At 44.1% G+C, this 12,921-nt stretch overlaps 1 protein-coding gene across 1 annotated transcript in view; it reads left to right on the top strand.

The window, feature by feature from the left end:
• Positions 1-12,921, top strand: part of Eepd1 (endonuclease/exonuclease/phosphatase family domain containing 1) — a 109,568-nt gene that overhangs the window by 58,744 nt on the left and 37,903 nt on the right. Inside the window, exon 3 of the mRNA XM_060371094.1 lies at positions 5,487-5,538. Coding sequence (XP_060227077.1) covers positions 5,487-5,538 — 52 coding nt within the window. The remainder of the gene's footprint in view (positions 1-5,486; positions 5,539-12,921) is intronic.

The raw sequence follows: 12,921 nt of genomic DNA on the forward strand, positions 1-12,921 counted from the left end.
CTATCCTCCCAAGTGTACTCCCATACTGTGTTTCTTTCCATCTCTTAAATGGCTATGGCTTGTGGGCTTGGGGAGATGACCCAGCAGTTAAGGGTACTTACTTTTCTGGCAGAGGACTTGGGTTTGATTCCCAGCACCTACAACTGAACCTCACAACAGTCAGTTACAACTCTTTAGACCTCCTCGGGTTCCTGTATGCATACATGATGCACATAGACATATTCAAACACAAAAAAAAAAATACACATAAAATAAAAATAATATAAAATGGTTATGGTGCAGGGCCTCTACTGATAGCTGTTCTCTGTGTTTGGCCTCCTAAGGAAGTTACCTTCTTTGACACCTTCTTCCTACCCCCTTGTCCAATTCTAGAGCTCAGGACTTGCTGAGAATTACAGCCAGTTACTGTCGCATACTGCATTCCAAGGCCGCAAGACCCAAATGTTAGATATAATTCACTATTCTCCATCTCTACTTTCCTCCCTAATTACTTATTCCCTCTAGTTCCCAGATTTAATAACTGAGGTGAGGTTTCTCTTGGTTTTCTCCTATTCATTCATTTCTCCTATTTTATTAAAAACTCCACTGATATGGTGCTTACTCAGGAGGCTCTGACAGGAGGATCATGAATTCAAGCCAGCCTAGGTTACATACAGCCTAGCCTGTCTCAAACAAAACAAAAAGAGGAGCCTCCTGGCTTTGTCTGGTGTCCTTCTGTGGGCTATATAGCACTTGTGTCCCTGAAGGGTGCTCACCATGTGGTGGATGTGATTGTCTGGTTCCTTCATCAGAATCAGGTGCTTTGAGGCAAAGGCTACCCTTGCTTCTCACTGCCTCCCAGTAGTGTGAAGTATGTAAGAGAGGATTAAGTGTTTTGTCCATGTGACGATACATGTGTCATCATAAGTCACTCATGGATTTATTATGTGCCATTCTATCAGTCTTCCTTGGACTAGGATATAATCTCTCTGAACATATGCCTGTTTTTAGAGAGTTTTAATCTTAAACATGTTAGAACCTTTATGAAACCTTTACACTTAAGACTTAGGGAATATAGTAGAAGAGGGAGCAGAAAGCTCATAGGATCCAGAGGGCCAGAGTGTCTGCTCTGAGATAGTGTTGGCTATATATGACAGGAAGCTGCACTCATGAGAGCTGAACAATATGGTTGCTTAAACAAGAACCACACACCAGTTATCATGCAGTATGGTTGGGGGAGATCGCAAAATATACCACCCCTAGGTGAAAGCTACATGAAATTAATGGCTGCTAAGAGAGGGAGAATCAGTCTTCCCCCTGACAGATTATCCAGTCCCAAGTAGTCAGCCCTAAACACATATATATATGAGCAACACTCAATGAACTCATATATTTATATGTACATATGTGTGTGTATAAGACAATAAACATTAAAGGTCATGAGGCTGAGAGGGAGTTGGGGGGCTTCAGAGAAGTTAGAGGGAAAGGACAAGGGGTAGAAATGATGTAAATACACTACTCATGTATGAAATTCTAAAACAAACAAACAAACAAAAACTATTGTAGGCCCTATAGAGTGCTCTTGTCCATGCCCTCAGGGGCTACTGAGGACTGTTCAGTCAGTAGCCCCCAACTACCCAGATTGCAATTGCTCTCTGGCTTACCCCTGACATGGTGGGACTTTTCTTCACTGTGGGAGAGTGCGATCTCCCTGCTGCCTTTCCTAATCCTCTTAGAGACCTCACCCTGCCAGCTGTTGCTCTGCTAAAAATGACACTGCCCTTCAGCACTCTGCCTCCTTGAGGCGTATGTGGCAAAAATTAATTGTGTGTATTCTAGGTGCTTCTCAGCATTGCTTGTCCTCAGAGCTTGCCAGTGAAATGGTCTGTTTTGGATCAAGTCAGTTCTGCCAGCCGATTGTATGTGCTTTCCCTCTCGTCTCTAAGTGGAACACAGGAGAAGGAAGGACTGCTTGTTGTGCTGTTCATATGCCTGTCTCTGCTGCTCTCAGAGAATACTCAGCAGGTACCAGGCCACCTGCAGATACAGGCTCTGAGGCTCATAGCCACACTGGAACTCGGGGGAGTCCCCTGAGCATGTGAGCCTAACCAGCACCTTTGCTCCTTTCAGCTCTTGAGGGCAGGGGCATTATTATGCTCACATGTGGTGCCTCCCCTGACCCAAGCGTGGTGTGGTTTCTACAGTAGGAGATATTCAGTGGGGATGTGTGAAGTTAGCAGAAGGAAGGAGGAACAGAAGGTGGGGCAGAATTGAAAACAATGTGTCAGCTGATCTTCCAGAGTAAGAAGTTGGATGGTATCAAATGGAAAATTTGATAAATAGGTTCGATGCCCCTAAATATGCGTGAAATTGTTTCTCAGGGAGTACCTGTCGTGTTACAAGGTTGGATATCATCAGTACTGGTAAAAACATCCAAGACTTGAGGAGCACCCAACATTAGAAATAGCACAATGGGATAGCATCTAATTGGACATCTGAGGACGCCTTCAGAGCCTGTAGGTCTCAGGAGAAGAGCTTGCTGAAGGGTCTGTTGCAGCCAGCTCTAAAGCAGTGACCGACTAACTTGTGTTGCTCCTGCTCCATTGTACACGCTGTCTAGATTGAGCATCTCATCATCATCATTCCCCCGGCCTCTGCGGCCCTTCCATCTTGGGTCTGGATGTTAAGTATGAGAATGTCCATTTCTTTCTACCTTTTCCCAATGACATTAATGCTGGTGTTGGTTTTAGAGCAGACGTTAAGTGGGCTTGAGCTTGCTATCATCTTTAGTAGATTGGCCATGGCTTGCTAGGGGTTGAGAAGGATTCTGAAGTTCACTTTCAGTTCAGTGGAAGGAAGCCCCATGGAAGGAGGTGGCAAGGGGCAGGGATGGTTGGAGAGGAACACGTGGATGCCACCCCTGTTCTAAAGAGCTGGGGTTAACAGCCTAGAGTTGGTGGAGGTTATTTTAATATCTTTTTTCTCCAGAGCTTTCCTTTAGTGTTCTTCAGTAGGTTGAATGTGGTGTCTTTGAGGATGGGGAAGAAGAGGTCAGTGACTTCTCAGCTGACATCTGATATTGGACACTAGATCAGACACTGTGGTCACACACAGTCAGGGACAAGAATCTGTTTAACACGTCTCTCCGGAGTAAACGTTTCCAGTAGTTATTTCAGAGGCAATTTAAGCTTTTGTAACGTGAGCTGTTACTGGATCCTCCTAACTTAGCACAGACGTTCTGCCCACATTGCTAACTTGGAATCTTAGCTTTGCTCACTGGCAGTCAGAATGTGCTGAGGAGGGATCAAGGGCTTTGAGCCAGCACATGGTAGATTTTATTAACAACAGTCATCTATACAACCATGCCTAGTAGCTTTTGCCAGTGCACCTCCCTTAAGGCATTGTTTTTTCATGTTGGGAAACTGAGGCATAACTTGACATGTGACTTCAATGTATGAGTTTTTGAAGTGACTTGGCCCATGAGGTTAGCAAATATTCCCTGAATGTTTCACACATGTCTGTTGTAGACATTTCAAGAGTAGCTATGGGCAAGGACATCTGAGCCCTCAGGCTTAAAGTGCTTCAGTAGTTGGGAGAGGATAAATGGAAGCACCACAGCAATAATCCTTTAAAGAGAGCAGTGAGTACCCTGAGGGAAACAACATGCAAGTAGAAACCCTTCACCTCTGGTTGACCAGAGAATCTCCTTGGGGCTTGGGGATGGTCATAAAGAGTCTCTGAATTCTAAGAAACAGATGAAGCAAATCTGTCCAGTGGATGAGAGAGAAGTCAATGGCTAGTGGAGAGAATGCCCTGAGGCAGTCTGTTAGCACCCGAATCGTGGAGGGAGGTGGTGGTGGATTTATTATAGGCCTTGAAGGCACCAGTTGCCTCTCTTGGATCTGCTAGTAAGAGAAGGCATTGCATTTGGTAGGATGTACTTGCTTAGTTGTGTCAAGAACATGAAGAAGTTTTTAAGGTAGTGTGAGCCTTCAATGGCATTATCCCCATAGGCAGATATGTATGACAAGTAGGGTTCACGTCTGCTCTCTGCAACCTGTGACATTTGGACTACAATGACCAGTGACCATAGATAGGTACATCAGCCTTGGGGAGGGAATGTTATAACGTGACTCACAGCTCACTCTTATCCAAACTGTGTCTGAATTCTCATGCTTTTGCTCATGTACTCATTATTGCCTAGGCCTTGCCTGCATCCTTGACTGTATCTGCTCATGTTCCACCATGCCTCAGAAGCAGAGAGTCTAATAAAGAAAGCATTGTCCCACTACTGAATCCTGTCACCTCAGTCACTGGATACAGTCAAGGCTCCAGGCCCTAACCTAGAAACAGGAACATTGCCCACTCCTCTTGGCATCTTTGGATATCCCTTTGCAAACAACCTTCCTCCAATCTTCTCTCCTGGCAAGGCTATTTTTGTCCCTTCAGGAAACCTTCTGTGCTGCCTGTGGAGACAGGCTCCCCTTAGTCTGTCTGTTCATCCACTCAGTATACCTCACTTTATGTTCTGATTTGACTGTGGCTTCCAAGCGGCCTCGAACTCCTCAGCAGGTAACATGTTCTAAAGTCACACACATTCTCAGCCTCATGTACACAGTCAGGTGCCATCAGTGCCTGATGAGCAATATGTGATGTTTACTCTTTGCTCATTACCACCAAAGGGATTGTGAGTGAAGAGTAACACTGACCATGAGTGACTGTTGACTTCTTTATTCCTCAGAACTTACTCAAGTTCTTTGCATGAAACAATTATCAGTCACTTTAAGGATGCTTTTGTTATATAAACACAATTTATGTAACAAAATTTACCATTTTAACCATTATTAAACACACATTTTTGGGGGCTTCAGCACATTCCCTCACCACTGTCCAACTCTAGAACTTTTTCTTCATCCTTCAGGGACATGCCATTCCAGCTTGATAATAGCTTGATAATAGCATTCCCCTCACTCCCAGCCCCAGAATCTCTTCCAGCTTGGCTATCCTTGGTACCTCATGTAAGTGAAATCACTCTTTTTGTCACAACTTATTTCACTTAGCATGTCTTTGAGGTGCATCTATGATTTATGTTGTATATATTAGAATACCCTTCCTTTTAACGCACACACACACACACTCTCTCTCTCTCTCTCTCTCTCTCTCTCTCTCTCTCTCTCTTCGTGTTTGTCCATTTTTCTGCTGACGGACATTTGGGTTGTTTCCCTTTCTGGATTATGAGGAAGAGTGTGAATGTGTCCTGTCATTCAACTTCTACTGAAAACAGAAGCACTTAATCTTGTGGTAAGATTACTTTTAGAGTTTAGAAACATTTTAAATATATTTGGAACAGTCATTTTAAATCAAACAAACAAAAAAGTCACTTTAAGGTAGGAGGTGACATGGAAAGATGGCCTGAGATTTCTTGTTTTTGTGACGTGTGTGATGATGCTTGGTGACATGAAATGACTTGTTTTAAATGTTTTTTTGTTTGTTTGTTTGTTTTACAGCATCAAACTTCTAGCTGTGCAAGAACTGCTTGATAAAGAAGCCCTGGAAAAGGTAAATATTTTGTTTTTCTGCCACGCAGGAAGACTTTTGCTCCCAAGAAATGCTGACCAGAGGCAGCACTTTCCACGGAAGCAGTCTGCTTCTTTCTATTCTCCATGGGCAGTGAGCCATGCAGACTTTCATTCAAAGCTCCCAGTCCTCAGACTCTGTGCATGCTTGCAGGCCGAAACTGTTCCTCCAAGCTGGGGGTAGTGGGGGTTTGCTCATCACAAGCCAGGCCACACTCTGTACAAGGTTTCCTCTGCTTCTAAGCGGCAGGAGCAAGAGACTGGCCACACACCAGGCTTCAAGTGTCTCTTGGTTCCACGTTTGACTATCTGAATATGTAGATGAAGAAATTGAGGGCCAGACACACTTGCTAACTAGCCCAAGGCAAATGAACTCAGTGGAAAAGTGAGGATTTGAATCCACATTCCTAAAATGTTAAATAAATAAATAAATTTAATAAATGTGGTTGTGAAAATGTTCTTTTACTGTTTTCCCCATCTATCTATTTACTTATCTATTTATTTATTTAATCATTTTACATCTTGATCTTAGCTCCTTCCCTCATCTCCTCTCAGTTTCACTCCCACACCCCCCTCCTTCCATTACCTTCTCTCCATCCTTCCAGAGAAGGGGAGGCCCCCGATTGATATCAGTCCAGCTTGGCATCTCAAGTCACAGCAGGACTAAACACATCCTCTCCCACCAGGGAGTGACAAGGCAGCTCTTCTAGAGGAAAGTGATCCAACGGTAGGTAACAGAGTTAGAGAGCCCCTGCTCCAATTCTTAGGGGATCTACATGATGACCAAGCTGCACATCTGCTACATATGTGTAGGGGATCTAGGATCAGTCCATGAATGCTCTTAGGTTGGTGATTAAGTCTGTGTGAGCCCCCATTGGTCCAGGTTAGATTACTTTGTATGTCTTCTTGTGGTGCCCTTGGCCCCTCTGGCTCCCTCCATCCTTCCTACTACTCTTCCACAGTGCTCCCCAAGCTCAGCTCTTTTCTTTGTTTTGGGTCTCTGCATCTATCTCCATTAGCTGCTAGACAGAGCCCCTCAGAGGACAGTTATGCTAGACTCCTGTCTGCAAGCTTAGCAGAGTATCATTAATAGTGACAGTGATTGGCCCTCTCCCGTGGGATGGGTCTCAAGCCATGGGCCAGTCACTGGTTTGCTATTCCCTCAGTCTCTGTTCCATCCTTACTCCTGTACTTCTTATAGACAAGACACATTTTGGCTCTGTTGTAGTAAATATTAAAAAAAAAAAAAGCTGTTGTGTTATATAATGTTTATTATTATTGTTAGCCCTATGATTATCATAGCGATATTATCTAACCTGGTGTCACAAATAATAAGATGCAGATACATGTTAGATTTTATAATTGCCTTATTTACCTTAGGCTGGGAAGATATTTCACTTACACTGTCTCAATAACCTCACCTTTCCTCTCCCAGCCCTCATCCTCATCTGGACTATCTTCCATCTATAATCTTATGAATACCTGCTTTTATTCTTCATCTGGGCTTTTCCAGCCCTATTATTGGAGTACTTCCTCCCAGTTCACATGTTTCCTTCTCTACACTAACCCATCGTGGCCTCCTCCTTCCTCCTCTCTTCCCATTCATTTGTCTCCCGTAATTTTTCTTTCCTCTCCAAGCCTGGGAACCTTAACCATGCCTACCCCATTCTGCCCTGCCCAGGTATAGGCCTTTTAATCAACCAATAAGGTATGTCTTAGGCAGGTTTACAAAACAAGGATAGGTGTAACTAGATCTTGAGGGCCAGTAACAAGCATCAGACCAGCTTCCAACATGGGTCGAAGGTTTTATGTGTTGGTTAGTGTCCTCTCCCTCCACTGGGAGTCCCACTTGGCCACAGGTGGTGCTGACTCCTTAACACCCATTGCTTGGAGTCTCAAATAGGGTCAGCCCCAGAGACTCCCAGGAGCCTAGCTGTGACAGTGTTTTAGGCTGTTGCTGAAGACTGGGTAATAACCTCCACACCAGTGCTATGGAGAGATATTGGTGCATTTTTGTCTTCCATGTTCAAGTCAACTCTGGAACTGACGTCTTTTACTTGTGAATTCTAACTCTGGATGTAGAGTGGAATGGGTTTAGCAATGCAGGCTAGGCAGGTACTAAGGAGGCCAGGCCCTAAATGCCATTGTGGGAGCTAGTGTACTCATGCAGTATACTGCCCTGGGCAAGCTCAGGACTCATCCTACGAATGTAGCTGCAGGTGCTGACTGTACTCTGTAGGTTGACATAAATGTCTAAGTGGTTAGAGAGATTCACTAGTACTTGTTTTAGAAATTTAAAATACTTGGGCTGGTGCTCAGTTTCTTGGGACTAAAGTGGAGAAGGTTTTTAAGGACATCAAGCAGTGCTGTGAGTGATGGGGAGTGGCTTGAACTCTGAAGCTCCACTTGGCCTCCTTTCTATGTGAAATGAAACAAGGATAGTGCTTCTGATGGACTATCAAGATATGAGGCAAATGAGTTAATGTAGGTAGCCAGATGGCTCTTTGGATGCCAAAGCACTCTGCTCATATCAATTCTTAATTATTCATATCAGTGCTTCATATATATCCAGCTATTAAAACATTCTATGATGACTATAAAAGCTATCAATGGGACAAATGACAGCCTTGATCGTAGATGCTAGATTAGATGATGGTACAAGATTAACCATAATGTTTCCTGAAGCCGATGACTTGTTTGTGATCATCTAAGAGAATGGCCTGGTCCTCAGGAATCACAAAAAGGAATATAGGAACGAATCTTACCACTCATTCTGAAAAGGTTGCAAAGACAGTGGAAAGAACGAAGGAGAGAAGAAGAGGTAGAGAGAGGGAGAAGGAGGGATCTATCTATCTATCTATCTATCTATCTATCTATGTAATGTGTGTATATATATATATATACACACACAAACATTAGATATGGGATATTATGGGATATGGGATATTAGATGTATATATATGGGAGAGAGAGGGAGAAAGAGAGAGAGAGAGTGAGGAAAAGAGAAGATAGGCAGATGATGCAAAATAACCATTGAAACTTCTGTGAGTTCTGAGATTTCTTTTGTATGTATTTGAAACTATTTAAAAGACTTGCCCCATTTTTTATTTGCACCAGTACTCACTGAAGTTATTTGTTTTACTTCCTGATTTTGAAAAGTTAGAAAAAAAAAAACTATTACCATGGTGCTTCCAAACCCAGCACATCAGTATAATAAAAATACAGGCGCCCAAAATACCAGCTATGTCTTTGAAGTAGTTACTGTCCAATTTAGAGAAGCCACACAGCCAGGGCAATTCAAGGGACCAAAGCTCGCAAAATGGATCAGAGAGGTGGCGTCGGACTTGCTGTGGCTGGCTGCCAGCCAGTGAGCCATTGTGCCACCCTGAGAACCAAGCTTCTATGGCTCTGCTCCAAAGCCTGCCTTCTCCTTCCTTCCTGAGTTATCTTGGGTTACTTATCCTCTGTGCTTCAGGTTTCCAGCTGTAAGATGAAAACCATAATCCTCAATTCACAAAGGTTTAAAAGAGAGTTAAGTGGACAGTCTGGGTAAAGGTGCTTAGGAGGACATCTGGGTCTCAGTGATCTCCACAAGTTAGCATCTCTATATGTTGCTTCCCTTGTTCCATCCACCTCCAGCTGTCTTCCTCCACCTCCTGACCATCTTCACTTTCTGTAAGCCTGATGGTGGGTTTGCATCCTCCTGTCTCAACAGATGACCAGCAGAAAGCTGTATAGGATGATTGAAATCTATGTAGAGACAGGTGCTGGAGAGCCAAGAATTTGCAGTTCTGCTGCTCTCTTCTGTGCAGTTGTCTGCTCCTTCACCCATTCATTCCAAAAGTGTTGAGGTTTCTGCATGCTAGGCAACTCGTAAACGTTTTTAGAAGTGCCCAAAAGCAGCCAGTGGTTGTGCACTTGGTATCTAGTTATATTCTGAGTGACACATGATATGTGGCCTGGATTAGTACTTCTTTGTCTCATTTTCTTTTGTTTGTTTTTGTGTGTATGTGTGTGTGGTTTTTTTGTTTTGTTTTGTTTTTCAGTAAGATTGGTTCAGTGAGTTGTTGAAATAAGATATGTTCCCTGAAGAGCCTCACAGATGATATTTCCCCTTCCACTTGGCCAGGCTAGAAAGCCACTGAGCAAAGTCCCTGGTAAACCATTCAGCTTTGCTATTCAGTGCATTGTCCTGGGCCAGTAGCTCTGGAAGTTCATTAGAACTGCAGAACTCTGACTTTTGGCTCAGATCCACTCAACCAGAGCCACATCTGCAGAGAGCCCAGGTGACTGGTGCACACCAAAGTCCAAGAACTGTTCAGGAGAGGCCTGTTTACTGTTACCACAGTGATTATTGGGTAGCCTGTAACAGTCACAAACCTATTAGAATGCAAAAAATTTACTTCTGTGTCCAGTGAAGCTTCTTTGGGAGGTGTATGTGTGGGGCAACTAAAAAGAAGCAGATACCATCATTCTATTTGTAGATCTCTCTGTGTGTGTGGCGTGCACAAGCATACATACTTGTTCAAAAGTCAGAGAAGAATTGGGGAGGGGACTTTTTCTGCTGCTGTCAGCATTATTGCCTTGAGACAGAGGCTCTCACTGAATCAGAAGCTCATTCTTTCTGCTAGTCTGGCCCAGCAAGCTCCTGGTATTTGCCTGTCTTTGTTGTAGTGCTGGGGTTATGGATATGTACAACCATGTCTGGTGTCTTAGTTAAAGTGTCACTGCTGTGAATAGATGCTGTGACCACGACAACTCTTAAGGAAAATATGTAATTGGTTCTGGCTTGCAGGTTCAGAGGTCTAGTCCATTATTGGCATGAGGGGAAGCGTGGTGGCATACAGGCAGACATGGTGCTGGAGAGGTAGCTGAGAGTTCCACATCTGGATCCACAGGCAGGAAGAAGAGAAAGTGACACCAGGCCTGGCTCCAGCTTCTGAAACCTCAAAGCCCACCCTCTGTTACACACTCATCCAATAAGGTCACACCTACTTCAACAAGGCCACACCTCTATGGGAGCCAATTTGGGGGGGGGGGGTGTCATGGTTTCTCTGTGTATTCTTGGCTGTCCTGGACTCACTTTGCAGACCAGGCTGGCCTCCAACTCACAGAGATCTGCCTGCCTCTGCCTCCCTAAGTACTGGGAGTGCGGGCGTGTGCCACCGTGCCCGTTTTTATTCAAACCACCACGTTTGGCTCTTGTATGTGGATGCTGGAATTTGAGCTCAGGTCCTCATAACTTGCAAAGCAAACACTCTTACGCAGCCACTTAAAACCTTATTTATATGTTTCCTGCTAGTAAGAATCAGAGCCAGCAGAAAGGTCTCAGCAGTACAGCTTGCAAGTCTGAAACCTCTCTCACTATCGTCTTGCTGGCTTCACAGGGAAACCTGCCTTTGGAGTTAATAGTCACTTAATTCCTGAAGCTTCACCGTGTTGGAACCTGTTGACTTCAGTCCTAATGGTGGGGGCCTGTGCAAGCCTCTGTTGTGGAAGGTGGTAATGATTCTGAAAGGCCTTTTCTCTTACACGGGCACTGGCAGGTTAGATCTGAGCAGTAAAAGTTTGAGTTGTGTAAGACACAACATGAAAGATTGGCAGTGTTTAAGGGACTCAGCAAAAGATTTCCAATGTTCTTTCCCTCACTGTCAGCCATTGTTACTATGATCTCAGTATTTTAGCTGAGCTTTTTCTGCTCTCTACAAGACCCAGAGCTGGGATGCCTTCCAGCCACACTGTGATGTTGGAGGCTGTCAGAAGGGCCTCCTGGAGGTTTGGGTTCCCTTCCTCACTTCTGATCTTGTTCTCCATGCTGCCTCTAGAGCTATGCTCATCAGAGCTGGTTCTTGCCCACCCTGTAACGAGGGAACATTTGTGTTTTACCTTGTCTTTTCTCTACTTGTCCTGGTGCTGTTTCCTAGGTTTGGGGCTCTTGTAACTTATCTGTTCTTTGTAGTGTTAACTGGCCCGGAACTACTATGTAGAACAGGCTGTCCTCCATGTGCAGTGATCATCTTGCCTTTGCCTCCCTCGTGCTGGGATTACAGGCCTGTGTCATAGCATCGAGTTAGCCGCATGGACTGGGGAGAAACCCAAGGACACCTGGCAAGCTGTGCCTCTGAATATTTCTTTTTCTTTTTTTTAATTTAAATTTTTATTTTTTATATTAATTACAGTTTATTCACTTTTTTTTTTTTAGTTTATCCACTTTTTATCCAGCTCTAGCTCCTTTACTCATTCCCTCCCAATTCCACCCTCACTCCCTCATCTCCTCCCATGCCCCTCTCCAAGTCCACTGATAGGGGATTTTTATTTTTTATGAACACTACACAAGGCCTAGTTTCCAGCAATTTGTCAGTTATTTAAAAAATATGTTACCAGCCATAAAATCAACAATCTAAGTTTCCTTGTCCAGTTCTTATTTCAAAAAAAAAAAATTATTAGCAGAGGGCCTGGTACAAACCCATACAAGCCCCATGCTTGCCACATTAGTCTCTGTGTGCCCATATGAGACCCGTTAAGTTGATTTGGAGGGCCATGTTCTCCTCATATGTAATGTGTGTGTGGGTGTGTGTGTGTGTCATGCCACACAATGCTTAGGTCCCGAGAATAATAAGCACACTCATCACCTGCCTGTCTCTGTTCTCTGCTTTGAGAGTAGGAACTGTTGTTTTCCTGGACTCAAGTCACTGGAACTTGTTTCCCAGGATTTAAAAACAGACCCATCTAGTGCGTTCAAACGCAGCATTACATGAAAGGAAATAAAAATATTGGTATAGCTTGATTTAGAATGATCGGATTTTTTTTTTCAATGACCCTTTCAAACAGTTTCCTGCAAGGCTGCAGACAATAGTTTGGCTAGCTGTTCTGACTAGTGATCACCTTTACCTTGCAGTACAGAGGACGACCACCTACTGATCTACTGTGATCAACGCTCACCTGTGAGCTCAGTCTCCCAGGTCACTCAGCTCACAACTGATCTGCCCCCAGCCTCCTATCCCCAGAGCATCACTCAGTCATCAGTCCCTATCAGCTGATGTCATACGCCATCTTCTATTGCTGAGCTCCAAGGGCACAGACCGTGGAGCCCAGCTCTTGGTTAACTACCAGTGAGAGGCCTACTGGGCAGGTTACTCACAAACTGCGCATTTGTTTTTCCCCCAGCTCGCCGAGTTACAGTTGTAACTACTCATTGGAATTTTGTGAGAACTGAATGGAATAATGTATGCAGGGAAAGAGATCGTATATTCGTAAATACCGGCGTGTCCATACGTAATTACCCTACCACTGTCAATGAGCTGCTGTTCCTGCCATTGTCACGTTCATCATCTTCACCATCAGTGCTGTCTCTTCCTCTCTGTAG

Source organism: Meriones unguiculatus, chromosome 1 (genome assembly GCF_030254825.1).
Source record: "Meriones unguiculatus strain TT.TT164.6M chromosome 1, Bangor_MerUng_6.1, whole genome shotgun sequence".
Taxonomy (NCBI): domain Eukaryota; kingdom Metazoa; phylum Chordata; class Mammalia; order Rodentia; family Muridae; genus Meriones; species Meriones unguiculatus.